Source organism: Arvicanthis niloticus, chromosome 11, assembly GCF_011762505.2.
Source record: "Arvicanthis niloticus isolate mArvNil1 chromosome 11, mArvNil1.pat.X, whole genome shotgun sequence".
Lineage (NCBI taxonomy): Eukaryota > Metazoa > Chordata > Mammalia > Rodentia > Muridae > Arvicanthis > Arvicanthis niloticus.
Genome location: NC_047668.1, coordinates 53,280,392 through 53,294,970, shown reverse-complemented (window position 1 = coordinate 53,294,970; position 14,579 = coordinate 53,280,392). Strand labels below are relative to the sequence as shown.

The 14,579-nt window shown below is 36.2% G+C and overlaps 1 protein-coding gene across 3 annotated transcripts in view; it reads left to right on the top strand.

The window, feature by feature from the left end:
• Positions 1-14,579, top strand: part of Atad2b (ATPase family AAA domain containing 2B) — a 123,076-nt gene that overhangs the window by 45,139 nt on the left and 63,358 nt on the right. For all 3 annotated transcript variants that reach the window (XM_034514117.2, XM_034514116.2, XM_076942139.1), the window contains exons 14-16: positions 2,806-2,965; positions 6,323-6,413; positions 10,759-11,070. In XM_034514117.2, the coding sequence (XP_034370008.1) occupies positions 2,806-2,965; positions 6,323-6,413; positions 10,759-11,070 (563 nt within the window). The remainder of the gene's footprint in view (positions 1-2,805; positions 2,966-6,322; positions 6,414-10,758; positions 11,071-14,579) is intronic.

The window sequence follows — 14,579 nt, the reverse complement described above, 5'->3', positions numbered from 1 at the left end:
TACAAATGAGTAAATATAATCCCTTACATCTTCATTGGTTACTTTCTCCTTTCTGTGTCAGTACACTTGACCTAAGTAAGCAGGGAAGATGGATTTGGCTCAGTCTGTCAGGGCCAGCTGTTTGTTTAGGGTGAATGGTAAGACAGCCCAGGAGTGAGAAGTGCAGGAGTGCATTTGCCTGTCTCACGTGAGCCAGAAAGTAGAGAGAAACTTTCTAGGGGAAAATGAAGTGACCTACTTCCCCAGTTACACTTCAGCCCCTACTTTTGACCACCTCCCAACTTGTATGATATTAGGAGTCTATTAAGAAATTGACCTGTTAGAGTTTCTAGGGTAACTTCTTGAAAACCAATTACACCTGTCAACCAAGCTGTTAAATATGTGGGCTTGTGGGAGACAATTTATATTCAAGCCACCACCTTAACTGAATGATTAGATAAACAATTTTTAAAATTGGATACAGAAGGATCCTCCTCCAACACAATGCTGGTTGTGTCTGACAGCTTCTTGGCAGCATATTGAATGGGCTGAAGCTGTACATGCTTACATCTGAAACATCATAACATGTAACATGTAATGTCTCTAACAACATTAAGCATGTCTACCCTCACAGTCCTTGTTCAGTTTAGTACTTGAAATTTTAGACAGAATAATTAGGTAGAAGTAGGAAATCAAAAGTTTGTAAACAAGATAATAAAGGATGAAAATTATTGTTGAATAATATGATTCATTATATAGAAAAATGAAATAATTCCACTGAAAGGTTTTTTTTTTTTTTTTTTTGAACTTAGAAACTTAGAGATTTAGAAAAGTTGCAGGATACAAAACTGACATAAAAACTCAGTCATGATGCATCAGTGGGTACAATTGCCCGAGAATTAATATAGTGGAAAGACAGCCAACTCACAAAGTTGTCCTTTCTTCTCTACATGTTTGCTGCGGTATCCATGTACCCCTTCCCATAAGAGAAATAAAATTGGCATACAAAAATTAGTAGCACCTTTTTACAGTAATATTAAGCTTATTGAGAAAATCAAGAAAGCAAGTGCTTCACAATACAAACAAAATACTTACAAGTTAGTGTAACTTAGGTAATAAAAATTTCTATATGAAAAGAAGCTATATGATCAGGGGTTGGAGAGATGGCTCAGTGGTTAAGAGCAGTTGCTGTTCTAGAGGGCCAGAGTTTGATTCCCAGCACTCATGTTGTGCCTATAACTCCAGCTCTAGGGTACCCTCTTCTAATCTATTCAGACACCCACATACACATTTTTATATACACATTCGCACAAACACATGTAAATAAAAACTTAAAAATTAAGAGATTGAATGGAAATGGAAAAATAGAAAGATATCTTTATTATTACCCAAAGTACATTACACGTCAATGCAATCTCCCCCCCCCCAAATACCATTGACATTCTTCAGAAAACTAGATGAAGACAGCCTTAAAATTCATATGAAAACATAAATGCTGAATCATCAGAGGAATCCTATGGACTAGAAAACTAGAAGTATTATAACACAGTTGCAAAACATAGAAGTGTTGTAACCCAAACAGGCTGTTATTGGCTAAAGAAAGACACACAGACCAATTGAGTAGAAGAGATGCCAGAAATAAACCAATGTGTTTATAGTCAGCTGATTTCCAACTGAAGTGTTAAAATCAAAGATTTAAGAAAGATGACTCTTACATTTTTGGTTGAGCTTAGCCTTTAACGGCTGAGCCATCTCAGGGAGAGCAACAATACCAATCAACCAGAGCTCCCCAGGGTCTAAACCACCAGCCTTGTAGCACATAGGGAGAGACCCATGGCTTCAGCTGTATGTGTAGGGGAGAATGGCATTGTCAGGCATAGGTGGGAAAGGAAGTCCTTGGTCTAGTGAAGGCTAGATGCCCCAGTGTGGGGGAATTCGTGGGTGGAGAGGTGGGAGTGGGTGGGTTAGTGGGGGCACATCTTCATAGAAGCAGGAGGAGTGGGGGGTTCCTGGGTGGGAGGGAAATTGGGAAAGGGGATTACATCTTAAATGTAAATAAAATATTAAAAAAAAATAAAAAGAAAGATGACTCTTCTATAAATGGTACGAGGAACTTGTATTTCCTCAGTTAAAACTTTACCTCGACTTCCCATTCTATACAGAACCAACTCTAAATGTCCACAAAGCTAAGGATAAGATAAGAACTCAATAATACCATCAGTAAAGGACCAAGCATCCAAAACATGAGCCTGTGTGGATCATTTCAGATTTAAATGAGGCCACTGGTTAAACATAAATTTATAATTAAAGGTACTAGTTCACTTTATTTCTGGCTAAGATGCTTATATCATAAAATTTCAGCCATCTAAACATAAATCATAGATATTCCCTAAATATAAATAGTATTTCACATTTCAGTTTTGTTTGTAAGTTTTTCAACACAGCTAAAATAATGTGTTTGGGACAGAAAATTATTTTTGACATGTTTTGTTTTTTTTTTCCAGAAATTGTTTCAGCAGTAAAAATAAAAAATAGGAGAACAGTTGGCAAACTAAGAAAAACACCATTGCTAGAAATAGGGGAACTGTAGAGACCATACATTTCCAGATGGAAACAAACAGACAACAGCAAGATTACTCTCTGCTAAAAAGAGAGCACTGTTCCCCTCCCCAGCTTGCTGTGCACTTTCAGTATTGTTTCCTTGTGTGGCCTTAATATGTATTTGTGGTACAATTATTGTGTTAGTATTTAAGACTTTATTATTAACATGAATGTTTACATTTTTTCTTTCATTAAGTTTTACATGGACTTTTCTTTTTTAAACAGCTCTATAGTGTCAACCCTCCTTGCTCTTATGGATGGATTAGATAATAGAGGTGAGATTGTTGTTATTGGTGCTACAAACAGACTTGACTCTATTGATCCTGCACTCAGGAGACCTGGTCGTTTTGACAGAGAATTCCTTTTCAACCTGCCTGATCAAAGGGTAAGGATTTTTGTTGTTGTTGATATATGTGTGTGTTTGTGTGTGTGTGTGTGTAAGTGTGGTATATGTATGTGTGTATATATACATATATACATGTATACAAACATAGACATTTATACATATATGCATGTATATATGTCATGTACACACGTGTATGCACATACACATATGTAACTCAGTTACAAAACATGCTTTGAAGATGATACCCCTTGCCACACTTTGCTTTATTTACTTTCCATTAGTTTAAGTCTGGGAAGGCTACAGCATCACATGATTCTGTGCCAATGGTCTTTGCAGGAAGATTGCATTGGAATTTGGTACTAGCCATGCTACTGCTTCGTGGGCCTGAGTTACCTTTCTCTAAATTTTTTTGATTTTGTTTGGTTTTCCTTTAGGAAGTCACTGTGTTGGGTTTTTTGTTTGTTTGTTTTTGTTTTTCTCTCTCTACACTTCAGCACATTTCTTGCCCAAGTAGAATTCAGTTTCATCTTGACCATAAACATCTTCAATTTTAAGAAGAGCTGTGTGCTTTCTTTGGTTCCAGAGACCTCGCTTATAGCCAGCAAAAATGGCCTTGCACTACAGCCTTGCAGACATAGTTGCCTTTTAGAAGTTCTGTTCCCAGCAGGCCCCAGTAACCTGCCCCCAAAGTTCAGCAGCAGAAGCTTTGAAGGTTGTATTTTCACTAATTTTTGCTTATGGGATATCTTAGTTAATACTTAAAAACAATCTTGTGTAGCACTCCTTGTTAATGCTTGCCTATACTCCTAGCACTTTGGGACTGAAGCATGAGAATTCTGAGTTTGTGGCCAATTTAGTTTACATGGTATTTCAGAACAACTGGAACAAGAGCAGCAAACTATCTCTGTATAATTACTGAATAATTCATTCTTGTTCTACTAGCAGTTATCGCAGTGCTCAAGAATCTTAGGGAAAGGAAACCTCCTGGTTGGGTTTGTGCAGATGCTTATTTGACACCATATCCTTACTGACGCAATTACCACTTTTACTTGTTATGTGCCTCTAGTTCACCAAACTATTTTCCCTGATAAATTTTTTAAAAAATTATTTATTTTTTATTAGTATGAGTATTTTGCCAGCATGTATGTAAATGTACTGAGTGCATGTATGGTTCTTGTGGAGGCTAGAAGAGAGTACTGGATCCCCTGAAATTGAAGTTACAGATGGAGCATCTGGGGTTGTGCCAGCTCTCCAGCCACCCTCCCTAAAAATATGTTCATAAATATCCTGTACTCAGAGTTTCATAGTTAACATATCAAGTCTAGTTAGCTAAAACCAGTAAGTATTATCCATTATGTTGAGGTATTTATAAATTTTCCCTAAAGACAGACTAATATATGGTCATTTATTTTTTTTAGTAAGTTATAAAAAGTTCTTTTCTTCCTAATTATAATTAAAATGTTTGTGTTAATCTGTTTTTTAAATTCCCATGGCAAACTTATATTGGAGAGGATACACTAGAAATGTATATTGTTGTCTGTGAGATGCCTGGTTTACATACCTAGATGTAACAGATGTAGTTATTAGGAGTGCCAGGCAGACTATACCCTTTGTAGGGCATTTTGATACCTCAGTTTGACATCTGTCTGCATAACTACCCGTCATTGACTTAGATTTGAATCCAGAAACGAATTTCAATGCTTCAAAATGCTACCAAGTTTACCTTTGTTAGGACAGCATATCTAGTCTCTCTTGCTCTTTTGTAAATATTCTAATTTACTCTTTGATAATTTCATAATTGTATGGAATATGTTTTGATCATAACCACCCACAATTTTCTCCCTTTAGATTGCCCTGGATCCTCTCTCAGCAGCAACCTATTCTTCTCTTTACTTCATGTTCTCTTAGGTCCCTACCCCTTTTAGAAAAACTATCTCATAGGGTCTACTTAGTGCTGCCCATATACACATAGCAAATGGGTTTGGGGTCATTTACTAGAGCACGGACAACCTCCCATTACCCCCAATAGCTCCTCAGTCAGGGGTGGGGTTTTCTGCAACCCGCTTTCATTCTTTGCCATCTTGTGCCAGTAATGACAGCTGCTGTGAATACAAGAGTTAAGTGGCCTCATCATGACAGAGAGCAGCATCGCACTACACTCACCCTTCTTACTCTTACATCCTTTCTGCCCCTTCTGTGATGTTCCCTGAGCCTTGGGGCAGGCTTGGGCCTGGACATAGTCTCACTTTCATCTCTCAGGTGCAGCTACCAGAACAGTTCAGGGTCTAGAGGTGGATTTAATTATAGAAGATATGGACAAAGTGGGCACATTCTGTTTCGATACAGAGAATTACGTTTGTGATATCCATCAACAGGCTAAGCCCAGGGTTTCGGCCCTACCAGTTCATGGGGAATATGTTTTGTTCATAGGGACATTGTCAGTGTTCTTGGGCCTGTCTTCTGGAAGAGATCTGTGTTGACTTCTGTTCTCACGTAGTATTTAGGCAGTAGGTGAGGAATACGGGGACAGATAGAGCATCAGTGAGAGCATGGGTGGGATCAGTTTCTCACTTGTTGCTAATGAGAAAAGGAAAGAAGTTCAGGTGTTGTATTTAGCAGTACGTTTAAGTTACCAGTGATTCTCATCATGGTTGCATAGATTTGATTGGAGCAAAGTTTGTTCAAGAGACTATTAGAAGACATTAGAGGCAATGTTTGAAGTATTGCTATAAAAGCAGTCTAGGACTGTTTACGGCTTGATGAGAAGAAGCACTTATCATGGAATTCTGATGACATGAGTTTGATCCCCAGATTCCATAGTCGGAGCAGAGAGATGATCCCAACAGTTTTTCTGTGATATAACATGCATGCACACCCTGCCTACCTCCCCCCACTAATAATACATAAAATATAAAGGTGGTTTGTAGGAAAGTAAACTTTAGTTTTAACTTCTCGTCACACATTAGTGATTCACTGTTAATGCTACCAGTAAAGCTGCTTTACCTCTTAAAACATGTCTACACTCATGAAAGAGAAATAAAAATCTTAGGTTTTTTTTTTTTTCATTTTTGTTTTTTATATATATGACTACACTGTCACTGTCTTCAGACACACCAGAAAAGAGCATCAGATCCCATTACACATGATTGTGAGCCACCATGTGGTTGAACGGAATTGAACTCAGGACCTCTGAAAGAGCAGGCAGTGCTCTTAACCTCTGAGAAATCTCTCCAGGCCTCATAATCTTAGGTTTTATAACTAATAGGTTGATGTGAATGCCAAGGTGTTTAAAATTCTTTTAAGACAGATAACAACTTAGTATTGAGTTATAGTCAGGATTGTTACAGCAAACACGAGAAGTGGTGCTGTCTTATGCCACTGTACTCTTCTTCTTAGGCCAGAAAGCACATCTTGCAGATCCATACCCGGGATTGGAATCCAAAACTGTCTGACGCATTTTTAGGAGAACTGGCAGAAAAATGTGTTGGTGAGTGCTCCTATTTGAACTCTTTGTCACTACTCAGCGCCCCTTTATGTTGAAATGTGAATGAGTACAGTTTTATGTCTTTAACGGTGTGATAGATGCCTCTGCATTGATATTAAATAAAAATGTTTCACTTAAAGTTTCACTGAATTGAATTTTCCTTTTGTCAGGTGTTTGATGAACAAAGCTTAGAAGTAACATGGGTTTCATTGAATGCTGAATATCCTTCATATGACTACAGTGTTTCCTTTTAGGAATTATCCCTTCTTAGAAATTTAAATAAGTCTCCTATGCTTTATGGGCAGGACTAATGGGCTCAGCTTTATTCCTATAGTCTAGAAAGGAGTTGGGTGGGAGGAATCATCAAAGAAAATACTGGTATTTGCTGGTATTGCCTCAAATAGAAAACTTTCAGCTTAATTTAAATACATCACAGTAGAAGACATCACCCACAGAGTAAATAAGCATTGCTGCCCTACAAGGATGAGAGTACTGATAACCAGGGAGTGGACTCCAGGCTTTCTCTCTCTAATTAGGTCTGAAATAAGAGATCAGCAGTAACTGAATGTACACAAAGGAAAGTCCCCTCATTCTTCGTCCTTCCTGGCAAAAGAGCATGCACTAAACCCATTTTATGGTTTTTTTTTTTTTCATACTCTGCAAAATATAAAAAAAAACAAATAAAAAACCTGTCTCCATGAATATTTTAAGCATTATGAAGAAATCTCTCAAATAAATTCATTAATAACATCTACTTGGGAAAAGTTTAAAGTTACCAAAACCAAAAAGAACAACTTAGTTTAAAAAATTTCATTGTGATCCACTATCAAATAATTAAAACTTAAATAGAACATTAGTCCATTCAGTTAGCTACATCCGAATTATCCTCTTCATCCACAGGGACTTCCATCTCCGAAGCAGCATCCCTCAGCTTTTGAACCACAAAGACCTCGACATCTTCTGGTGAGGAGAAAACGTAAATCTCTCCAGCACTACACCAATTTAAGCTTTGCCTGGTATAAGAGAGCATGCGCCAGACCCATTTCATGTACATTTGGCTTGATCTTTGCAAAGCCTTGTGCTGCTTTATGGGAGAGGGTGGTACTTGGTTCAAACAAAACAAAACCCAGTCTTTCCTTTTTAGATCCCCCCCCCCCTTACTTATCATATTATGGTATTAGAGTTCAGATCAGACTGGGAACCTTTGTAGATTTTTCTTTGAATCTGTCACAGAATGACCCTTAGTTGAAGTTTACAGACGTCTTTAAGAAGTGAGAAATCCCTTAAGTAGCTATTTTAAAATCACTTTCTATTACCCTACCTTTCATCTGAGATGTTACACACTGTAGTTTAATTCTTTATCTTAATATTTGAGTCTCAGTTTTCATATGTATTTTCAAAGGTCAGTCAGTACTCTGCACTTTTCTAAGTGACTTATTTTAGCTTGTAGTTGGTCTTTAAAAGATAGTTACAACATAATTTCTTACTGGACTGAAACTTCTTTTGCCTTTCCTATATTTATGGGTTGGCAGTATGTATGATATATGTTTATATACTATTGGCTTCTTGATGAGTTAAATACAATTCCATTGAAATTAAATGATTGTGTGTTCAGTATGACATCAATTTCACTTAAAAACCCAGTTCATGTTAAGAATAGTCAAATGCAGGTCTTCAAGTAAGAATAGAACAGTAATAAATTTTAAATTCATTTTGAATGTTACTATACACCCCAAATATGTTTTAACATATATGGTTTCAGTTCACTGAGATTTATGCCTAGCAAAAGATTATGCAGTCTTGGTGAATATCTGCAAGGTTAGTTGGCCTTTTATATTTACTTTGAAATAACTTGGAGGTTTTTGCATTTATATCAGGTATTCTTTTTAAGTAATAAAGAAATTTCATAAAAAGCTGGTGTCAACATTTATAAAATAATAGCTTACAATTAATAAAAAGGATTAGCTAACATTTTTCTGTTTATTTTCAGTGAGAGGCTTAAAACAATGAAAACATGTTTATGAAATATCTGTATTTGAGGCTTTCATTTTGTTTGTAGTTGTTTTTTAAGAAAGCCTCATAAAAAAATTGACCCTTGTTTCTAATCTAATTCTTTATAGTTATATTTTCAATCTTCACAAAAATTATCACTTAATAGTAAGATGAAAGAACCATTTTTCTTTGCTTCAGTCTGTTAGTGTCCAATAGAGCATTGCTTAGGAGTGTGAAATCTGGGTTTTGAAAAGGGATGCTTTAAAAATAAGCGTAAACTTTTAACTTTTAAGGTTGTATTATTCTTTCAGTATCATCTGTTTCCTAAACCAGAACACTCGTGAGAGTTCAAGTTGTGCTGTCAGTTACAGCAGAACAGGAGCCCTACCGAGGCCAATGTTTATTTGAAGCGTACTGATTTTGGCCATGATTCTGATGCACCTTAATTCATTATTTGAACCTAGTGAAGCAGATATTAAGTGAATGGTTCTCAGCTTTTTTGTGTATCAGAGTAATTTATAAAATTTTCCCAAAATACATACTTAAAAATTTAAAGTCTCAGAGAGTGATTCACTGTTGTGGGACCTGGGAGTTTGTATTCATTCTGATGATTTTTTAAAATTGAGAACCACAGATACAGGCCAGTAACTTTCTCACAAGTAGATAAAGAAAATATTTTCTACCTTTTTTTTGTCTATTGATTTTGATTATCCCTGAAAATTTTCTTTAGAAAATGGGGTCTGTTATTGTTAATAAATTCAATTTTGTGGACTCAAATGATGAAAGAATGAATAGCATATTGTCATTGTATATAATTAACGTGTTATTATGGCAAATACAGTGCTTTATGTTCTTGGAGAATTTATGAATAATCCTGTAGTTGCTGTTGCATCTCGTCGGCCTCTGAGCTTTTCCTGTTAACGTGAGCTGCTGTTGTAAAGAGGACCACACTGCATGTTCATTAACTGTTCATATATTTATCAGAAATATAAATATGGTTCTTATTTGATGATCGTAGTTTATTTTTATTTTACAAAATTCATATACTTGTGATTATTTTCCTCTTTATAATGTTATATAAGTGTTGTGTACTCATTTTGTTGAAATAGTATAACAACTATGTGTCAGAGGAAAATGTACTTAAATATTTATGAGAAGTATAAAATAGAAGACTAATGATAAATATAATTCTGAAGAATTATTTGGGAGGTAGATTGTTATTTATGCTTAATCTGTTTATAGTTTTTGAGGCAAATTCTCACAGATTATAAACTCAGGAGTCATTTTTTTTTCTTTTGTAACGACCATTTTCATTTTGGTATTTATAAGCTTCATAAGGTCAATGTGAAGTATAAAGAGGAAGAGAAACTCAATAGCAATAGCAATCCCTGAGTGTAGGGCACAGTGTTCTGTAACTTGTTCAAATGGCTCCCCCTGCTGGTGTAATTGATAAGGATGACCAAGTTTAATTTAGTTGCTGATAGGAAAAGACAGCCTTTGGCTAATCTGAAGTTTTTTTGGTTTGTTTTTCCTTTTTGTGACATGGGTCTTTAGCAGATCATATATATTTTTTAAAATGTATGTTTTGTAGAAGTAAATAGGTATATAATGACAGTCAATGTGGGAAACAATGGAAAGGTTTTTTTCTTTAACTTAATTTCTTTAATGGCTTTGTAGCTGTTGGGTAAATTACAATGTTAAGTTACAGTGTTTTGGATAGTTGATTGTTAGTGACTATTGCACTATGCTCAGGTCTGATGGTAAATTACAAATTTCTGAAGACTCTCCTGATACATACCTTTGTATCACGTTTTTATATGTGTTTAGGAAATTAGTAATATTAGAAAAAATAAGCCAGGAGTGATGACACATACCTGTAATCATAGGTACTTGGTAGGCCAGGGCAGGAGGCCTGGGCAATTTAGTGAGATTTGGTCTCAAAATAAAATCAAAGAAAGATGAAGAATGTTGCACAGTGGTATAGTGTGAGGGTAAAGTACTGATTAAGATTCGTTATGAAAGATTGAAATGTAGCTGTAATTCTTTGAAAACTTGCCCTGAAGAAGGCCATACATTGTAGTCAGTGGTTTTTGACACACAATATGGGACTTTTTTTGATTAATGTTACTAGCTTATGTTTTTGTTAATTTAAAATACTTAGAACATTTTTAGTCATAAGTACTTAGCCCCTAATTGAACAGTTTTGTTGGTGAATTTAAAGGGTTCATTTCAATTTCGCCAATAAAATAGTATATAATTACTGGTTATTTTAGATAGAAATATATGTATTATCAAACCATAACGGTCTTGGGAAGAATTAGCTTAACTTTGTTACTTTTCTCGTTTTGTGCATTAGGCTACTGTGGAGCTGACATCAAGGCCCTGTGCACTGAAGCTGCCCTGATCGCCCTGCGGAGGCGTTACCCTCAGATCTATGCTAGCAGTCATAAACTGCAGCTGGATGTCTCCTCAATAGTGCTCAGTGCCCAAGACTTCTACCATGCGATGCAGAACATTGTGCCTGCTTCCCAACGTGCTGTGATGTCTTCAGGACAGGCGCTGTCGCCCATTATAAGGCCATTGCTAGAAAGAAGTTTCAACAACATCTTAGCAGTCCTGCAAAAAATATTTCCTCATGCAGAAATTAGCCAGAGTGACAAGAAAGAAGGTACTATAAACTACTTTTTTTGTATTGTGAAAATAAGAAAAAAAATTTCTTCATAAGATTAGTTAGAACTTTATCTATTTCATTAATCACTGACTATCTCAGAACTCACATGTTGCCCATATTGCCTGGTGAATGTTTATTCACTCTTAATATAGGGGTGTTACTATACAAAGTTGGCTATAGTAATAATAGCTTGTATTTATTATAAAGTACTTACATAAATTATTCATTAATCCATATCAAAGTACAGTGAGTCAGGAGGAGATTGAGTACTTTGAGTTATAAGTAATTTGGGTTATGTAAGGTCACTCAGTAAGATTGAGGCCAACTCCAGCACGGGGAGTCCATCTGCACGGTCTGTGCTTGTTATAATGCTCCTGTAGATTCAGTTCATCTTGATGATGTTGACAGAGCACTCTTCATTTTTGCTGATTAAAATGGGAGCTGTTGGTAAGGGATTAAGTTTCAACCTAATTGTCCATAATTTTAAATTTAATTAACCCCCAAGCCTGTAATTTTGATAAAATCAGAACATCATTCTAAAAACCACACATTTTCATGAGAAAAAGAAAAAGAAATTTCTGCTGGAGATATAAGTCAGTGAGAGGCATGCTTGTCTACCTTGCCTAAGGTCCTGATTCAGCTCTCAGTTCTGTGTCAGCTGGACATGGTGGTGCACACCTGTACCACTGAGAGGTGAAAGAAGCAAGATCTGAAGTTTCAGGTCATCTTTTGAGGGCCAAGTCAGTAGGACAGCATGAAACCTTGTCTCTTTCCTCCCAATGTCCCCCCCCCCCCCCAAAAAAAAAAAAAACAAAAAAACTTTTAGGTTTATGTTGAAATCAAATAAGACCCATTAAGTTTAAAGGTGAAGTAGTGAGGGTTTTATTTTTTTGTTTGTTTAATGCATGGTTTCACTATGTATTCCTGGCTGGCCTGGGTGATCTGCCTGCTTCTGTTTTTAGCTGGGATTAAAGCCATGCACCTGGCATGAGATAGTGTGTTTTGATTATTTTAATTTAAATTATTTAATTTTATTTTTAATTATTTTAATTCTTTCTTTACTTAGTGTATAGCTTATGTCAAATAGAAAATTGTTCAGAGAATTATAGTAACATTAAAATTTATTAACATTATTTAATGAATATCAATTGAATATATATTCAGTGAATCGTGAATATTATTCAATTTGACTGTCATTATAAATTATTTTTTCAAAGACTAATTTTGTTTAAAGGAACACCTTACATGGAGCTCTTTGTTCCTTAAGGGTTTTGACAGGTAGGGTGTGGACAGCTATTCTTGAGCCTCTCTGAATCAGGCTCTGTGCTGTGATTTGTGTGTGTGTGTGTGTGTTTTCTGTGATAGGTATGCTCTTTGTCTTTCTTTTCTGAGACAGGGTTTCACTCTGGAATTCACCATGTAGCACTGGCTCATATTTAAATTCATAACAATTTTCCAGTCTTAATCTCCTAAGTGCACTATTACAGATAGGGGTCATCACCCTAGCTTAGCTATGATTATTATAACTGGGAACACATCTTTACCTAAAACTTTCAGTTAAAAAAAAAAAAAAAAAAAACCCAAACCATTTGTTCCTTTAGAAAATACAGGGACTCCACAAGAAGACCAACGGAGTCAACCAACCTGGACCCTTGGGGTCCAGAGACAGAACCCTCAACTAAAGAGCTTACAAGGGCTACACCTAGGTTCCCTGTACATGTGCTGCAGATATACAGCTTGCTTTTCATTTGGGTCCCCCAGCAACTGGAGAAGGGGCTTACCCTGAGTCTGTTGCCTGCCTGTGGATCCTGTTCCCCTAATTGGGCTGTCTTGGCTGGCCTCAGTGGGAGAGGATGTGCCTAGTTCTGGAGTGACTTGATGTGCTAGGGTGGTTGGTACCCAGAGGGGACTCCTCCTTTTTAGATATTAAGGAGGGCAAGGTGTGTGAGGGAGTGTGTGAGAGGGGCTGTGATCAGAATGTAAAATGAGAAAGAATTACCTATTGTGAAAGATTTTTGATATTTTTTTTTCATTTGAGAATTTCCATTTTATGGCATTGTTCTCTTTATATACTTTATTTTTATAAGTACAAAGTATGCTTTACTTCCAGGCAACAAAACTAAGTTGCATGTATTAGTGGGATAACAACTACATTTTATTCAAGTTATAAAGACTTGTCTTTTATTACTTTATATATATTTTCTAGTTTGTTTTATTCTTTAATATTTTTCCTTAGACTTGATTTTTTCCTTGTTTGTGACATTATCACCTAAAAGATTTCCCGTTATTTTCCAAATAAATTTAAAACTATTAGTTTTACTAAATGTTTAGCTTTTAAAAGCCACCACTAACTCTTCTTCCTTGAATAATTCTATATCTCTTCATTTTTTTTCTGTCTCATTTTTGTATGTTTATTAGCCATGTGTATGTTCTGTGTGTGGGTGCACATGCATATTGGTGTGTATACTTTTGGAGCATACAGTTGATGTCAGGAATCATCCTTACTTGTACTTCACCTAATTCACTGATTCAGAGTCCCAGTCAGACCAGAGCCTGTCGTCTAGTTTTGCTAGCCAGCTTGCTTTGTGAATTTTGTTTCTGCTTTCCAAGACTGAGATTATAGGAGGGCTGCCATACTCACATGGTATTTATGTGGGTTCTGGAGAGCTGAAGTGGTAAGCACTTTAACCACCGAGCCGTCTCCCCATCCCTGTATCTTTATACAGCATTTGATTCTTGGTTTTAGAAGTATATGATATATTTCCTCCCTTTCTCCCTCCTTCTCTCTCTCTTCTCTTTTTTCTTCTTTCCTATTTCCTTCTCTCTTTTCTTTTCCCCTCTCCTCCCTACTCTCTGCCTCCCTGCCTTTCTCCTTCCTTCCTTGGAACCTTGACCTAGGGTCTTACTATGTTCCAGTCTCTGAGTAGCTGACACCACAGGTGTGTTGCACTGTGTGTGAACAGAATTGATTTCTGCCAATATCAGTTCTTTATCTGCTACATATAGAGTACTGCATTTATCTGCTGAATTGGCACTTTTAATAGTATGAAATATTTGTGTTAATACTTAAGTTCCGGAAAAGTATTGTGTTCTCAGTGGAAATTTAATTATAGTTAATTCACTGAGTAATAATCCTCCAGCCCGTAGGAGAACTAATGCTACTTGAATGGGTGCACTTTCACTCTGAGTTGATACTGACTGTCTAACTCTATTTTTTGTTTGTTTGTTTGTTAATGACTTACTTTATTTTTAAATATGTATTTATATGTGGGTATGTGTACTTGAAGGAAGGTGCCTGCAGAGGCCAGAGGTGTTGGATCTTGATGGAGCTCCAGTTACAGGCAGTTGTGAGCTGCTTGATGGGTCCTCTGCACAAGCAGTATGCATTTTTTCTAAAATTTATTTTTATATATGTTTATGTGTCTATGTTAGTATATGCTATACATTGGATCCTCTGGTGCTAGAATACAGAAGAACAGAAAGTGCTCATAACTGCTGAGTCATCT